General features: G+C 41.0%; 1 protein-coding gene across 2 annotated transcripts in view; it reads right to left on the bottom strand.

The window, feature by feature from the left end:
• Positions 1-15,954, bottom strand: part of INO80C (INO80 complex subunit C) — a 29,266-nt gene extending 13,312 nt beyond the window's left edge. For both annotated transcript variants that reach the window (XM_083870395.1, XM_083870396.1), the window contains exon 1: positions 15,789-15,954. In XM_083870395.1, coding sequence (XP_083726521.1) covers positions 15,789-15,926 — 138 coding nt within the window. In that variant the 5' untranslated portion in view covers positions 15,927-15,954. The remainder of the gene's footprint in view (positions 1-15,788) is intronic.
• Between the last annotated feature and the right edge of the window lie 2,841 nt (positions 15,955-18,795).

The following is an 18,795-nucleotide window of genomic DNA, read 5'->3' as shown; positions in this document are numbered from 1 at the left end:
AACCACAGTATGGCAAGCTGGCAATCACTATCCCTCCTGGGATACTTGAAAGAAATAGTGAGGGGATGAGCTTCTACTTTGCAGTTCTTTTCACAAGACCATCTATTCTGAGCATCCCTGCTGGGTGGGATACTGCCCTCCTGTTATGTCCTAGGACTGGGTGACAGTCGCACAATGGAGGAAGACAGCAGAGAACTCGGTAGCAAAAATTAGAGAGACTGAAAACCTGCAGCAAACACTGAGGAGTCCTAAAAAGTTTGTTTTAGGAGCAGCCAAGTCTGGGGAAGAGACCAGACCTAAGCTTTGCTACCTTTACACTGGTTTCTTTTAAGTAAAGCCAAACCCCAGGAATGAGCCTAGTTTGGACCCTGCTGTATATACTGTCTGTACTGGGAGAAAACACACTGGAGGCTGCCTATTCACATGCTACTTTCAGTACTAGGTTTTGGTAGACCTATTAATTTTTTGTATATATTTTGCTCCAAATTCCCTACCGCAGATGTTTTCACTTGATTTCCAAAGACTGAGCCATCTGTCTGGTTTTATTTAGAGAGGAGAAGCAAAACTTGTAGACCATGGAAACTAATTGTTTTGGCTATTTCTAGGTGGAATCAGCATTGTGGGGTTTGGGATGGGTGTCTGCAATGGGACTAAATACCAGGCAAAATTAGCTTACTATTAGCTTACACTCATAATTTCTTTTTTTTTTTTTTTTAATTCCCCAGGAAGGATTAAAACTGCGCAATATCAGTATATATCAGAATAACTGAGATATACCAAAGTAAAATTTTTTACCTATTTACTTTTGGATTATATTCTGTAACATTATTTTATTATTTTAGACTAATAGGATTTTACTATGTATAAAAAACCCATGAAAATATGAAACATAAAGTCAAAGATGTAAATACATGCATTTTGGGCATCCTGTCACCGCATACATGTATGTCATGCCTTAGAAAAAAAATGGATTTGCACATCACTGAAGGTATGCTATGACCATCAGTGGTCAGTTTCACTAGATGTTAACTGTTTACATGCTAAAACAAAATTTAAAACCAGAAGGTAACTGAACAGTGTGTTGGTAAATCAAAACTTAAATCCGCAATAAATTCTGTGAGAACTGAAAAGGGAGTTTCTAATTTAACGATGCAAAAACAATACTGAAAACATTGATTCTCCCTGTTTTCTGCAAGTCATTAATTTGTTAGTTGTGACAATATATTGAGTACAGGAATTGTAGATGAAGGTGCTTGCACATGTTGGGGTTTGGTTTTGTTTCTGCACTCAGTATTTCTGAGATGCTGGCTTTGTCTTATAGTGATGATGAGGGTGTTGTATGTCAGTATTGAAAAAGAAGTAATTAGAGGGTCTGGCCCCAGTTTACTGAGGAACCCACGTGTCTTCAACCTTTCTGTGTGAAATTCAATAAATAGTCTAATTTACTTTTACTTTCTTTTGGCAGCTGATTTTCATAATCACAATACTACAATGTTGCTTTAACTCAGCTTCAATAATGGTGCGTGTCTAATTATTCCTGTAGTAGGTTACTTTTAAAGCAGCAATATCCAACTGGTAACAACTTACTTGGCTTCCGTGTAAGCTCTGTGATATCCTGACAGAGCTGTGGCATACAGCCAGGGAAGAAAATGGTAATTTATAAAATCGACGGATAATACCTGTATTTTCACTAGCAGACAATTACAGTGAGTGAGAATGCCATGTGGAAACAGAGCACAAATGTCACCAGATGACAGCAGCGATTATATGAGCAGACTTTTTAAAATTGGGAGTAGATCCTGAATGTCAGCTATTTAACGGAGTGCCAGCTAATACTGCTCATACTGGAACATATATTAAGCTGTTTGATTAATATATTAGCTTTCACTATAACAAGGCTGGCCTGGGCTCTTGCACATTCTGAATATTTAAATCATTTAACTTTGCATGATGACATGACAGGGGCCATTAAATCTTGAACACGTACCCTCTGGCAGACAAAAATGCAGCTCTTTAGATTGCTGGGAATAATTCACTGAGAAAGGTGTCAGAATCAGACTGTTTAAGCTCAAGTTAAAATGATGGTTAGAAAATTTCCCATTGCCAAGATTATAACCAAGGTATATTCCTGAAAGCAAACTTACTAAAGACTCAGTAACAATGCAGGAGTGAAGAAGCAGCACTGTCTAGAGCAAGATTAACTCTATCCACGTCTGTGACAGAAGGGTTTGCTGGAAAGACTTTTTCAGTAGGACGCATAAACATGTCTTCCTCATCTGGTTACATTTTACTAGTTCTTGGATTCAGCAGGAAAAAATTGTTCCCTCTTCCTTTCCATTCACTAAAATAAAGCCCAGTACAATTTCCTCAGCCTTTTCTCTCTCAGCATTTGGGAACATGGTAGTATTATAGGAACATTTTCCCTTAATAGAAGGTCTTATCTTATTTTGGCATAGGACAAAAAATACTTCAGTTTAAAAATGTTCAAATGCCAAGAAGGAAAAAAACGCAAAAAAACTAATCTTGCACATTCAAAGCAAATTTTGTTCCACAGGGCACTGAAAAACTGGATTTATTTTAAAAATCCAAAATTCTGAGTAGTATCCAGCTATTAAGTACAGTGCAGATTACTGTCCCTGATTTCATGCAGGTGCTAAGGTTGGCAAGTCATTTGCATATACAGTTTAAATTGGGAGTAAATCCATCTAAGTCAGTGGGTTTTATCACTGTCAACTCATCTTAAAAGACAAGGGTCCTGGTATAGGTTTCTGCTTCCACTGACATCACAAGTAAATATCCCAAAGACCTGACAACAAAATATTTTTGCTTAAATTACCACATTGTTCTCAGATGCTACTGCTCTTTTCACTTATAAAGAAAGCTGAAAGAGGGTGTTAAAAACAAACATAGCAACACAAAGCTTGAAACGAGATTGTTGGACTATTTATAGTAATAGTTTACAATTCCAAGTACATGTATCACTACCAGAGAATTTCTGAGCCATGTGTCAAACTACTTACCTGTACAAGACTTCCAAAACCTGCCTTTCCTAAAGCAGTGGCTCTTTCCCTCTGACTTGCTGAGTATTTCCACTGAGCATCAAGAGTTAATCAACTGTGCAAATCAACTCCAAACATATGACTAAAATTTAGATATAATCTCTGCTGTTGGGTATACAAGAGTATGGGGGAAGGTGTTTGAAGCAGGACATGGAAAATGCTTCAATTCCAATTTAAATAAATAAAGATAATACATAAAGACACATAAGCTGCCCAGATAGCAATCTTGATATGCTTTCGAACTTCTCCTGCTCTGAGGCGAGTTAAACATCTCACATTCCAACTGCTTCAGAAAGGCTGAATAAAATTTTACTCATGCACTAAAAGATTGGACTGTCACAAAGTGATGGATGGCTTTCCTATGCTCTCTGTAGGGCATTTCAATACCATAGACTCAAGTGCTCTTGATTAAAAGGCGACATTCTCATTTAGGGTCCTGTCAGTGCCTGAGCTTCAAACCATTATCATTCACCTGCACTGGTGGTTTCAGTGACAAAATACTTACCAAAATGTATAAAATACTAATTACTTTAGTCACTTTGATAGAGGTATAAAACACCCTAATGCAAAGCTCTATTATGATGTGTGAGGGTTAGAATTCAAAATTAAAAATGCAACCAAAGGGAGAATAAGATTTTAATTACATTCCCCACCTCTCAAGCATTTCTTAAAAACCTGGGGGAAAAAGACATAGCAATTTCATGACAAAAGATCTCCTTTCATAATGGTACTGCTCACTTAAAAAAAGAAAAAAACCCCAACAAACCAAGAAAAACTCAAGTTCACTTCCTTCTCTTCAAAATTATTAAACAGTGAAACACAGAAAAAGATGAACAAGCCTCAGCAAAATGCTTGGATTTATTCTCAAGAGATTTCAAATGCCAGACATGCTTTGCCATTTAAAGACTTTTAAGTACTGTGATAGGCAAAGTTTTATAACTTACAGATATTTAAAGGAAAAAAAAACCCCTACTATTTCCTGTGGGGAAGAGCCTCAAATAAAATGTAATTGGGACACAACTGTGAATAGCTTCACACTATCCCAGAAAAGCTTGGTTTAATTTGCATTTGCCACAAAGCTCCCTTCGGTTTAAATAATTGCAAGGGATCTCTCACTTTTAGATTTCATTTGGTGGATTGGGACTACTCCTTGTTTATAAAGTTTGACAGTTTTCTTTATTAAGAAAACTGTAACTTGGACAAATTAATAAGCATAAGCTGAGTGGCATTGCTGAAGTGGCCCTAGAGCTAAAACATTCAGTATATTTGGAATTCAAAAGCACATGTTGGGTCATACTTTCATCAAGGGTAAAAGTGAGCTCAGCTAACAGAATATTTTGATCCCTCTAAATAAAAAAAGTCTCCTAAATTGATGGGCTTTAACACTGAAAATGGATGGAAGCATACTAGCAAAAAAGACTACAGTAAATCAAAATTGAATTTTTATAAAAAAACTGCCAGTATGTTCCTTTCTCCAGCAGAAAAAATCAGTCAAGGACTTTGGCTAAACTGCATCTTAAAGTTTAAAATACATCATTTGATACAGAACAGTTAAGGTCAAAGTACTTCTGGAGAAAAGAGTGGAGGATTACAATATGCTCATGTGCCGCTACCACTGTAATGCTGTGCCCAGGGAGCGCACCAGAGTCCCTGTGCTGGTGACAGCCTTCAGCCAAGGCAGGAGAAGGATCCAAGTCCATTCATCAACATGTGACTGAATCAAGGACAAAGAAAACAAAAAGTTATCGGCTCCTATGACTGATCAGAAAGTAATTTCATTTTAAAAAAACCAAAAAAACACCAGTTTCCTAATTGTAGTTTATTCTGAAGAATATTATCCATTCCGGTGGGAAAGAACACCTGAGTAACAAAGAAAAACAAAACTACATTTCTTCAAGGAAAGGCAATTAAATAGTTTCAACTGAAAACGGGGTGTATCTTTCAGAGCTCCTACTCTATCTATTTTACTTAGGAAAAAACACACCTGAATTAGAAGAGTTAAATTTTACCTTCAAAATGTTATGGATTACCAGGTAAACTAATACAGAAAACAAAACTTTACTTTTGCATTTTCCCTATTTTTTGCACATTTTAGCACTTGATTCTGTCTTTCTTGTCACTTTAAGTATATAAAAATTCTAATTTTATTTCATTTCTGCTAACCACACCACTTCTGCCGTGCTGCATTGCAGTCTGAAGTTACTTAGAAGGTTTTTCCATTTGTGCACAGGTACTTAAGACTGCCATACTGAAACACCATGTCAGAAAGACAAAGATTAGGCACACTGATCTATGAAACCTTGCAATGCTACAGGAACTGAGAATAAAAACATTCTTTCCACAAACCTTCAAAAAGTTATCAAAGGCATAATGTATCAGAGAACAGTAATTTTATCAGATGCTCCAAAGGTTTTTTAAAGAAGACAAGAAAAAAACCTATATCTTAGATTTTAAAATTCTTCAAGCTAAATCTGTCATCTTTGTTGTTTGTCTCATATTATGGGACAAAAAAAAATCTGGTTGCACATGCCCTGAATACTGCATTCACTTTCCTTTATCTGGTAAACTCACTACCAACCACTCCAACTTCGAATAGCAGACCAGTCTCTCGTACTCAGCAAAACTGTAGGTGCATTATCCTATGGATACCTGCATTTAACTGGATAAGGAAAAAAAGAAAACACCCCAAACTCTAGCAACTGAGCCAAAATAAACATATGGCAAGTTCTAATTTAGATGAAAATAAGGTAATATAAGTATCTCTTGTAGGCTATTTTGAGGCAGCTCAGGAGGAAAAGGAAAGAGAGAGTTGTGTGGTAGAGCTAATTTGAAGGCAAATTTCTGACATATTTCTGCAGAAACATTTGTCCAAGTAGGTGGTTGTTTACTCAGCTATGCAAGTTCTGTGGCACTTCACCCTGATACCATATATTGAAATTGAGGAACTGCAGCAGATCTGAAAAGTGCCAGACAGTTCTGTGTTTTCAAATAAACTTCTATTCTAACTGCCTCTTCTGCTTGAAATAGAACAGAACTATTAAAAGACCTGACTTGCCGCTACATTAGAATTAATGAAGTTTTGGTATCACATCCGCAATTGTAGGTGAGAGGGAACATAGTATTAACATTTTGTGGTGAGTTTAACAGGATCCTATTTTAAGACATTTCCCACAATGAATTATTCAGTAAATAAAAAAATACCTTTTGGACAGATAAAAAAAAGAACAAGGATAAAAAGGGCAAGTCTGTATCTGTAAAAAAAGGCAATTCTGGCTGCAACAAATAAGTTTAACAAAAATTCAGGTGAAAATGGAATTTCTGACTTGAGAAAAGTCAAGGTCATTAATGTAAGACTCAAATTAGCACTTCTAGTTCTATGCTATGTAAATAAAGATAATCAACTTAAATAATAAGGTCTTTCCAGACTACTGCTTTGGTTTGAGGAGCCTGAACACACTGTGCATACATCAGGGGAAAATGGCCTTCTATTCCAGTCTGTTGACTTTAACAGTTAATTTCACTGTCAGACCATTGTCCTGTCCTTTCAAGGGAAGAGCAGTTCTTCTAAAACATAACCATTGTTACAATATAGGGAGACTTAATACTGTCTAAATGCTGTCATTGATTTTTGTGGTAATTTTCATGTTTGAACCTGCCTATAACAGGAGTGTAGGACTGTTTGTTTAGGGAGAGGACACACCCATCTTAGACACATAACCAGACATGTGGAAGTTGACACAGTAACACTGAATCACTGAGGCTGGAAGGGGTCTCAGGAGGTCACCAGCTCAACTCCTGCTCAAAGCAGGGTCAAAACTGACCTTGGAGTAGATTCTTGAGGCTTTGCCCCAGCAGGCCCCAAACACTTCCAGGCACAGAGATTACACAACTCTCTGTGCAGCTCTCTGTTTCCCTGGCTAGAAATCAATATCTTACAAAATAGAAAATACTGGGTTTAGTAACAAAAAGCTCTTTTGGTCATAAGCAGTCATATAACTCACATTAATTACTGCCCTAATTTCTGCATGTTCCAATTCAGCAGTATTTTGCTGCAGTAGTCCTGATGATTTCAGGGCAGAAATGTAACGAAGTTTTTAGACAGAGGAGTCATCTTTTATTAAATGTACCTGTTTATCTGGAAAATTAGAACAAGCTTCTGGATGAAGTGCATACCAATATACCACAGACTCAAAGAAAGACTTTTTATGGCACATGACTTTCACAGAGTTTCCTAGAGGGTTTTAACTAACTCCACCTTTATCCTAAATGACGAGTGTTTTCAAAATACTTTCTCCCTTGCTGGATGAACTTCCCTTATACTTCTGAGATGCCAACAATCTTTTCTTGAAATTTGGTCTTCTTGATTCATATCTAATCAAATTCTAAGCAGTAGTTCTGTATTTAGCTTGGGAAGTTGCTGTTTCACTTTCAAATATGAAAAAAAAAGACTTAAATGCCTGAAATTTGAGTTTTCCAGTTGTACTGCTTAAGTGACATTAGCCATACCTGTAAACCTTGTCTAATTTATGCAAAAACTATCATAGGTGTCTCAGCTTTTCCTTCTTCTTGTTCTTTCACTAACTCAGAAGAGTAAAAATCTGAGGAAGCAATAAATAAGGCTGTCATGATAAGCACACCGCGCCCTTATGAACACCGGGGTAAGTAAAGCTGCAAAGATGTCAGCACTCCAAGGGCAGAAACTCAAAAAACTAAGTTGCTTAAAACTGTGTAGGTTTCACCTCTAGGCCTGTGGATGTTTGCAAAATGAGCTATTTTTTTTAAATGACATCAGATTTTATGTAGTACACGTATTAGGAAGGTTGTACACAGAAGCATGGGATTTTGTGTGTTCATTGAAAATTAAGGACATATGATACACAACAAATCATATTTCTCTGTTTAATAAATGATTAAAAAGGCAAATATGTTACTAAGAGTCTCTTTTCATGTGGTAAATTCCAGCAATGGCCTATGATGCTTTATAAAAAGAATTTTCTCTTAATTCTCAAAAATGCTCTTTATCCACAGGAGGGTCTTTTAAACAGCAAAGACACTTTTTCTTCCTGAGTCAACCAGTACTTACATCCTGGGACAACTGTAAGACATGTAGCCACAGATATTCACCTCTCCCAAAATGATGGCCTCTGCTACAGTGTAAATATGTATTACTTACAAAAGAGTTTCCTTCTATCCATTTCAAATTTGTTTCTTGAATTAACAGTATTGCATTTTTACTGCAACATAAACACATCTTATTAGATGACATGACTGTTTCACTTTTTGTCTAGAGTTTAGAAAGGAAATTATTTCTGATCCCTGTTTGCAGAACTGTGCATTTTGTATTAAAATTATTGTAAGAAAAAAGATGTAACAGAAATAAAGACCTAAAATACATAAAGCAGACCATGCTGATAACCATGTTCATCACCAAACTATGGATTTGTTCTCTTTGGAACAGAGAGAAAACCTCCATCTTTGACTGCAGAGCAGAACACCTTTCCACACTCCCACACCAGACCTGCTTTTAGCTCAGACATTAGGGTGTGCTTGGGAAAAAGAGGGTTTGAATCCCTTCAGGCGGTGGCAGGAACAGTTAACTTCAGTTAACTTCAGATTAGAGAAGTTGTAAGGACAGATGATCTAAAAAGCAAGTATCAGTGCATAAGTGTGCTTCTACTTTTGAAAGAAAGGATTTAATACCTGCTTTCAAATAGGCAGATGTTCAGGGTTCTGAATCCCAAGTAGAATGAGTTGTCTAAATCTTCAGGGAGAAGTATAATTAGGACTAGTATACATTTCTTGATGGCCTATTTTGGTGGCATCTCACAATTAGTAGAATCAGCTGAGGGACTTAGAGGCTGACAGACAAGCAATATGACAGCTGAAGCTGTTACTTTCCAGGCCTTCCTGCAGGCAGAGACACTGGATCGAGCATTTCATTTAGTCTGTTACAGACAACTAATGAAATCTGGAATTAAGAGTATGTAAGCTCATGAAGTAGACTGCTTGTAATGGTTTCCCTTGCCACTTGGTCATGCCTCTTCTTTGTGCTACACCCCACAGCTGTTAGACTTCCCTGTGAATCAGTCCAGCCCACCAGTGCAGCAGAAGGCAATGCAGCTTCCAGGAGAGGGGAATGTTTGGCAAGTCCTGACTGCTGACCTCTATCAGTGGGAACAGGTCCGGGGGGAGCCAAAGCTGGCATGATGCAGGCAGCAGGAGCATGCAGCTGAGACTTGTGGAGGTGGATAGGAGGGAAGGAGATAGGAGGAGAGTGGGACTCCAATAATGAGAAACTAATCCACTTGCCTAACTGAGCCTCTTAAAGTTGCAGGTGTGTTTTGCAGTGAGGCAAGACAGGCTGTTTATGGATATGAATTCTTGTGTCAGGGCCAGGCATACCTCACAACACTGTGTGTCACAGCTTTTATGGCTTCCTGCAGGTTTAAATAACCAGCCAAGCTCTCCATTCTATTTCCTTGGAATTTTTGAAAAATGTGCTCACAACACTCCCTGGCTAATAAATTAATATTTATATTAGCTTTTCTAATCCCAAACGAACACATTGAATAAATGGAGATATATATAATTGATGTAACTATCAATGCCTTGGCTACGGCAAGAATTGAAGTTACTACCAAACACGATTATTGCACTTCAGAAAAATGTGAAAAACAGTCTAACACCTCTTTAAATCTGCAAAATCTAGACAGTTAAGTTATTGTAAATTTTCTTTTAATCTGTTAATCTGAATCTTTTACAGCACTAAGTGGATTCTAAGATCACTTTTTACGGGAACTACCTCTCAGAGAAAATTTCATGCTAAAGTACATGTATGAGGTCTTTTAGATTGCTCTTTCTCCTTCAAAAAATAACCTATCCCATTTTATCTCCTTATGATAGAAATGGTGAACCATCTTTATTAAATCTCCTAAATTTCCTGCATGTTTATTACGAATCCTGAAACTAGGTGTGCTCATAGTAAGACTCCATTTTCTGCTAGCTAAAGGAGAGATTAAAATTGTCTGCTAGGACCAGTGAAGAAGGGTAAAAAACCCAAGACACCAGCATACTGATGCCCACAGTAAAAGACAACACACATATGCTTTTCCCTTTCTACAACATAACACGTCTGTGTTTACTCTAAAACTAAAATCTATTCACATTTGGTTGGGGGAGGTAGGTAATTCTCTGAGACTGGCATAGTCTGGTTTACAAATTCACATACTTTTATGCTTACAGATCATCTGAAGCCTTTAAAATCTGATAAATGTCAAGCAAAGTTAATTCTTAGCTCTGTTTTGACAGTTTCCATTTTAACCTAGATTGCTCTATAAAAGCATTTCCCTTTTTAAAATAAAGCTAAGCTTAAAACACATATAAATTTTGCCACATTTCTGTAGAAAATCTGCTTTTTGTCTTTTAATTACCATTTTTCCCCATCAGGGACTGGAGGGATTCTGGTTCTTTAACAGATTTAACTTCAAATGTGCAAGTGACAAAAACTGGTGCTTCAGGATAATCCCATTTCTCCTTAGTGGAATGCCTGAAAATAAGATGTATTCTGGGAAGAGTATTCCAGCTATTCATTATCAGCTTTGTTGCAGAAAGTGTCTTTGCAGTGCTGAATCTGAAAGGATTAGATACAAGCTGTGACCCTCAGAGAGCTTCATTCTGAGAACTGCGGGTCTGGGGGATTTCAGTGCTCTGTGGTCTGGTGACAGGCACTGTGATGCCAGAGGACGTTTATATGTGTGGGACAGCTCTGCCAGCTGAAATGCAACCTGCTAAAACTCTTGTTAAGACACAACAATTTGTTTTGAACTGGCTGCTAGTTTTGTAAGAGCCAAAACTCTTGGGTAGGGTTTGGTATAATTGTGCAAGTGGCTGAACTTGAAGAGCTCACCTTGTCAGTTTTTATCAGTGACTAGCAATCACCTGCAATGTATCATGGTATCTATATTTTATCCAATGGAAGTGTCATTTAAATCAATTTAATCAACAATCAACATCCTGTGGGAACACACTATATCTTTTAAAGATACCATTCCAGGCAAGCAGTAGCTTTAGACCGGAACTGCTTCACTGACAAACTCATGTATTTTTAGTTACTGTTACAATCTTACTGGATGAGAGATGTTTTAAAACAAAAAATGTAGTCTAGAGCATAATGACATAATAGCTTTTTAATAAAGTGGCAAATAGATATGTTCTTGTATCTCCCTACTAGTATGCTGTGTCAGGTTCCTTCTGTCTTTCAGGGCAGGTGGATTGGTGAGAAACACTACTTGTTTATTAAATCTCCAACTACAAAGGAGAATCATGCTTTTCTGTAGCAGGAAGTCCAATATGGAATAATACTAAAATAATTAGAATAAATTTAGTATTGCACTGATTGCAGTAAAGAAGGTCTGAAGTGGTAAGTAGGTAGTTTTTAATTTTCACTCAGAAAGTTGTCATACTGTGCCGCACTGAAGGAGATCCTCTAAGAGGTTGTCCCAGAACATGGTGACAGCAGCAGCTCAGCTCAGTAGCAGGAGTGGTACTTGCTGATTCTCTAGTTAAACTCATTCACCCTAACCTCGATTTTCAACAACCAGATCAAATGGGCTCTTTAAAATAAGTTATTTTTAAATTGATTTGATGGTTTCCTGCTTGCTAGGCTTGGTAAAATAGTGTAACAGGAGAATTTATTGAGTTTACTGATGTTTAGGGTCAAATTCTGTGTTGTTTCTATAGTAGGATAAGCTCCCTGCCCTTAGTGGGCAGCTTTTGAGTACAGAACAGTAACTATGTTAACAGGTATATATTTAGGTCCACTTGTTGAGCTTACAGCTGATACCAGAACTGTGAAATCTGATGGTCTTCAGTTTATGAGATAAAAACATCATAATATGGATACATCCAAAATAAAAATGGAGTTCAAATTGTATCAGTTACTCCATTTATTTTTGTATGGTGCATTAGAGGAGTTTATTTAACAGGATAGCAACTAAACCATTTTGATTTTATTTTCTAACATTGTCATATAGTTTTTCCTTTAATCATGAGAATGATTAATGGAAATGAATGAGAAACACAGAATGAGAAACACAGAAAGCATTAAGTAGACATACCAGTAGTACTGCTGCAATAATAATAATTATAGATAAAATCAATATTAATACTTCACCAGCTTAAGGCTGAAGTTATTTCACAAATAATGTAAGCAAATTTAGGTTTACCATATTATTTAGGATATATTAAATAATTAATTTTTCCTATGATAAAATCAGGAACATTTTTTTTCAAGTCACTCTCCTATCTTACTGTAAATTCTATCTTTAAAGATTGTTAGCTGTCACAGAAAAGCATTTTACTTTATTATTTACATCTTGATCCAGAATATACTCCTTTAAAAGCTTCTGCTGCAGTATAATTTATAAAAATAATGGTGTGAACATTAAGGTAGAGCAACTGGTGGCATTTTAAGATCAGTATCAAAGATTCTATCCCAGGTTAAGTGACAATAATTAATGAGACAGGAGACCTGGAAACAAGTCTGCACAAGAGCCAGGGATGGAGCTGAACTGGCAGCTACTGGGAACCAGTGGGCAGAGATATCCAAGGGATTGGTGCTGTGTAAATCATTACACAGCACTGGTTTTGAGACATTAATTTTACCATTTAATATACATAATAACCCTCAACATGGCTGCAGCAAACACTGAGGTATTTTGCCATGGCACAACAGCATGGGAGGAATAATTGTGTAATGCTGATGAAAGTGAAGTAACCCATTTGCAATCACGCTTTCCTGTAAACTCACTTTTAATATTACGTTTGGTAAAGAGGCGTTATGTCCAAAAAACACGTGTCTCCTTCTGTAGACATGACTGACAAGCCCTGTGAGCAATGTGCTTCCAAAACAAATATGACTCAATACCTTTGGGTCGGTAACTCACACAAATCACACAGAATGCTCTGAGTTGGAAGGGACTGACAAGGATCATCAATTCCAGCTCTCAAGTGAATGGCCCATATGGGAACTGAACCCATGACCTTGGTGTTCATTAGCACAACACTCTAAAAAAAAGTTGAAGAATGTTTTTTGGTAACATTCCTAAGGTGTATCTTAGAGAAAGCAGCAATTCACAGGTTGGAGAAACAAAATCAAAACGGGTTTATAAAAATCCATATGCTGTGTGATAATTGTAGGACATACACATTTACTCCAACTAGTTGATTACATTGCTATGCTTAAGCCAATTTGTTATATGAAAAAATAAACACATTCTTGAAATTTACAGTTTTACCAGCATGTCCTTCAGGGTGAGCATTGTGACAGCTGCTTTTGACATAGAACACATGAGAGAAAAATTCAAGTATGTGATTTGCAGAACTAACAACAACTTTTTGTTCCATTTCACAAAGATGGAATCAGAGATGTGGGGATGTCCACAGTTGGCACAATGTGAAGTGTATTTTCACATAGGCCAGCACAAGGTTCTCAGCAGAAGTTACTACTTAATACAACAGGGGGTCCCAGATCTAAGTTGACCCCTGCAGGTAGTTTTAAACTTCCCAGTAGGGATTCTCTTACTGCAGTTTGCTGGTTAACCAAGGAAATAATGGCAGTTTACTTAAAATACAAACCATTTAATGCTGAGCTATGGCATGATCAACATTTTTTACTCAAGACATGCAGAGCCCCCATTTCATTTCTGTTTGAACTGGCCTGCTTCAGAGCCAGCAACATCAAATGAGACTGCCAGAATGAGCTGTTTCTTGTCCCATTCCTGAGGTTAAATATTTTCTGAGGCATTTTTATTCTTCTCCTTGTGGGATTGATCTGCCCTCCTGAAGTCAATGAACGCATACGATGACTTGGATGTAGTGTTGAGAAATTACTTCTTTCTCCACTGAAATTACTTGTGAGAAGAATTACAAAAACTGTTTATCACACACTACTGAAACCCAGTTTGAGTAATGTCTCATAACACTGGATGCTGTCCACAAGCTTAAGTATGGTGTGAACTTTGGAAAACAGTTTTAGAGGCTGAAGGGTGTGGGGAAGATTTTTCAAGCAAAAAATTATTTTATATACATTTAAGCTGATATATCAATATATAATGCTTTACATCTGCATACACACACACACACACATGCACAGAGCAGACTGCTCCACACTGGAAAATCCAGACCATGATCTCTATCACACCTTGAAGAAGTTGTCAAACATGATCATGTCAGGCAGTAATTTTTCATGGTTGTGGTGCAGTTTGTTAGTGACATTAAGCACTATGGTATGTGCTCCCTGTCCCAGGAGAAGCCCACCAGGAAAGAAACAATGTAACTGCCACAGGGTGAAAACAAGAGCATCATTTAAATGAGGAAGAGTTTGTGTCTGTGCTCTCGTGTGTACACGATGGCTTTTATTTGCCTGGAGAGAAGATTGGTAAAAAATGCATAAGCACTCCCCTGATCCGGTGGCTCATGTGAAAACAAGCAACCTAACTGGCACTAGGGCAGACTTTGTAGCTATGCTACTGTTACAGCTCATGAAATATTACCAGGAGGAATCATTTCTAGGGGGAAGAAAGGAGCCCACCATTTTTTCCAACCCTCTTTTGACCACTGCAGCTACCAAAATCTTTCTGGAAGAAGTAATCCAAGACATGAAAGCATCTAAAATCTATAGAGATGTCATGTACATGCTGACTCTGAACATCTTCTAGGACTTAATTTTGGAGCATGAGATGCCACCTCATCATCAAGAGGCAGACGAAAAACAGAATGGTTTGAATGATTGCTTATTTCTATAATGGTGTGATCTACACCTCATCATCAAGAGGCAGATGACATCAACTGGGGATGAGTGCTGGTGTCACACAATGCAGAAAAAGAGGCTGCACCACCTGCTGAGATTGAGGATTGGAGTTTAGGACAAACTGACATTAACAGCCCTTCTTCCCCCCGATCGACCCTGTACCCCAAAACTCAGGCTCTGCGGTTACATCTTCATTTCAGATGTAGATCTTCTATCCACTTGCTCCAGCTGAGAGAAGGCCATGTGCACTCCACACATCCAGCAGATCCAGCAGCTGCTGAATTGTGCTCTGTCCAGCACTAGTCCCTCCTCCGCGACAGCTCAGCCGCTTCACATTAAAGCAGCATCACACAGGGCCAGAGGCCGGCACACCCTCCGTACAGAGCTGCTGCTGGGGGCGAGCGCAGGGACAGCGAGCTGCGGGGCGGCTTGGTCAGGAAGTGTCACACTTGTGTCACCACACACTTGTGTCACCACACACGGCATCTCGGTGGTCACAGACAGCTTCTACGCCATCCCAGTTAAGCTTTGCCTCATCCGGCCGCACTCCCGGCCGGGGGAGTGGGGAGAATGACAGCACATGCTGTGCACATGGAGGGGGGAGGACACCAGGCCCACGCTGCAGCGGGATGAAGGAAGGCGTCCCGACCTCGCAGGGACCCAGCCGGCCCAGGGACACCGCAGGGGCTCGGCCCTTCCAGCGCGGCCACGGGCGGGACGGGACGGGAGAGGAGGAGGCAGGGGGCCGGGGGAGGCGGGCAGGAGGTGGCGGCGTGCCCCGGGATCCCCGCGGGTCCCGGGAGCAGGGACAGGCCGGCGGGCGGAGGATGCAAGACGCGCTCCCGGCCCGGCGGGAATGGGCGGGGAAAGGCAGCTCGCTTCCGCGCATGCGCCTCGGCCGCCCCCCCTCTCACCATTACCTGCGAGCCGCCAGGCGCCGTCGCCTTCTTTTTCTTGGCGGCGCCGCCGCCGGTGCCCGGGCTCGCCGGGCGCTTCTTGCTTCGGGAGGCGGCGCCGGCGGGAGACGAGGCGGCGGTGGCGGGGGCCAGGCTGGCCATGCCGCCCCGCTCCGCCCGGCCCGGAGCGCTCCCCAACAGGCCCGGCAGCTGTGGCGGCGCTGCCCACGCGCATGCGCAGTGGCGGCGGCGCGGCTCCGCCACCCCGGCCGGGCCTGGTCGGGGAGGCCGAGGGCGAGCGGGGCTGGGCCGGTGTTTGTGCAGCTTGTGGGGCTTTGGGGGTCGGAGCCGCCGCGCCTCGGGCGGGTCTCGTAGGAAGCAGCTCTGTCGCCTCCTCGTTGCCCTGCGGTGTCGCGGACCCCTGCTCAGGGGCCTGGCTGAGGTGGCAGCCTCGGCCCGGGGTAGCCCGTGTGCAAAGTGTATCGAGGTGTGGGAGTTCCTGCCGTACAGGGCGAGCGGGATTGGGAAAGGCGCTGGGTCTGAGTAATTTACAGCACAGCGGCCTTTCAATTTGGGAGGTGAACAATCAAAAGCTGCGGGAGCGGCCGAACACTGGCTGTGGTTTGGGACGTGGGGCCCTCTCCCCGCCCCGGGCCAGCGCTGGGCTCCGTGTACTCCATGTACACAGCGCTGTGCTCTGCCCTCGGGCGGGTCTCAGGCCTGAGTAAGGACAGAGAAAATTTATGTGGAAAGCCCTCATACGATGAGATTGGTGTGCAAGTCTCAGATGTGTCCGGGTTTTTCCAGTTGCCTCGATAAAATCTGGAGAGGGATTTGGCTGCTCCCCTCAGCTCTCAGGTGATGAACTCTGACAAGCAGAACCAGCGCTCTGTGATCGGCCACGCTGAGCTGCAACAGCTCCTCGAAAAGAGGCTCTAGTGAGGCGGGGTCTGTCTCTTCCACCGGGACTGTAGAGAGAGGACCGGAGGAAGCGGCCTGAAGATGAGGCAGGGGAGATCAAGATTAGCTGTTGGAGGAAAAAATGCATAGTTTGGGTGGTCAGGCGTTGGAATAGGCTTTCCGAGGAGGTGGTGGACTCATCATCCCTGGAGTGGATGATGACTTTTTAAGAAGTGCTTGGATCTGGCGCTGTGATGTGTAGTAGTTACAGAGATGGTGCCTGGTTGACAGTTGGACTTAATGATATTAAAGATCTCTTCCAACCTTGACAATTCTATGATTCTAACTGTGTAACCTTTCAAAATGCAAGTTATTACAGTTAACATTAAAAATGTTAGACTAACTACAGCTGGCCGATGCAGATTGCTTGTCTGGGTAATTTGTACTGCTAAAGATTTGGTTTCTTCTACAGTGTTTTGGTGTGGCTAGTGGCCTGGTCCAGTGATTATTCCTCTTCTTGGAATCTGGAATAATTTTGCACTTGAGAAACATACCAGAACAGATTTGAGGGGATTTGGACTGTGCTCTGAAATTTTTTTGCAGTCCTGTGCTGTTTTCACAGTCTGTGCTGTTTCACACCATGCCCCAGAGAACTGGTTGGTGATGAGGTGATCTTGCACAGTTCTTAAACTGCTTAGTGGCTGAGAAAACTTCTGAGCTTTTTGTTTGCATTCAACATGCTGGTCAACTTATTGCCACGTTTGTTTGTGCTACTTCTGTGCAGTGCCAGTCTGCTGGGCTTCCAGCTGCAGCTGCATGAGATCTTGTCCCAGCACATGCCTTGCGGAGAGGCAGAGCTCCAAGAAGTTGATATTCAGGCATGAAAATTAGGTCACGTTTATAGATGGTGCTGTAATGAGGGCTGAGCTTGGGCACAGTAGGGGTGCCAGGCAGTGCTGTGTAAAACAAAAACTTTGAAGGTGGCCTGAAAGAGAGTTGAAGACAAAAGTCTGAACTTCCAGGCTGAGTTCCAGGCACCTGTGTATCCAGCAGAAAAGCAGGACAAGATTTGCTTTCTGGGGGCATAAGCAGGGCCTTGTACAAACATCCAAGTTTCATATTCTCCTTCCCAACTGTAGTAGCTGTCTTTCTGTCTGAGCACACAGGCTGCCAGCAGCACCACAGAGCCAACTGGTAAACTGGATTGCATTTGCCCTTAGTGAGTGTTTCAGGCTTGTGTGTGCTCTGCAGTTTGTGTTTCTTCTTGCTTCAGTTGACAGCATGCTCAGAATGGTGACCTGAGTGTGGAATTAGCAGGGGCACTGGGACTCACAGCGGAGTTGTGTCCCTTGATAAAGCCAGATCTGCTTTGCTGTGTGCTCAAAACGTTGTTCTTGTCTTAGTCAGCCTTTTCTTGTTCCCAGGGCTGGGTCCCATCCCTTTCCCACGCACATGCTGTGTGCTCAGCTCCCAGGCATGCCCAATTAAATAGGAAGCACACCTTATCACAGGGACGTTTTTACTGAGAAGAGCATCTTTAATGCAAGTGAATCATGCAGAGACTTAACGTGCTGCATCAGTGGAAGTTTTTAAATAGTGCTTAGCCAGGCATTTTCTTATCTGTACCCATTTTTATCAATTGGTTCACTAAAAAATCACAAGGCCTGTGTGTATTGCAGCAATATTGAGTACAACCAATTTTACGCAGTACCAAATGCTTTACAAAATCATAGAATGGCTCAGGCTGAAGGGACCACAGTGGGTCATCTGGTCCAGCCTCCCTGCTCAAGCAGGGTCATCCCAGAACATGGCACAGGATTGTGTCCAGACACTTCTTGAGTATTTCCAGTGAGGGAGACTCCACACCCTCTGGGCACCCTGTTCCAGTGCTTGGTCACCTTCACAGTAAAGAAATTCTTCCTCATATTCAGGTAGAACTTCCTGTGCATAATTTTCTCACTGTTACCTCTTGTCCTATTGCTCAGCACCACTGAGCAGAGCCTGGAGCCATCCTCTTGCCACCCTCCCGTCAGATACTGACAGACATTTATGAGGTCTTCTCTCAGTTATCTCTTCTCAAGGATGGACAGGCCAAGTTCCCTCAGCCTTTCCTCATAAGAGGGATGTTGAC

The sequence above is a fragment of the Zosterops lateralis genome, assembly GCF_965231275.1.
Source record: "Zosterops lateralis genome assembly, chromosome: 1".
Taxonomy (NCBI): domain Eukaryota; kingdom Metazoa; phylum Chordata; class Aves; order Passeriformes; family Zosteropidae; genus Zosterops; species Zosterops lateralis.
Note: the sequence above shows the minus strand (reverse complement) of the source record. Positions and strands in the feature narration are given on the sequence as shown.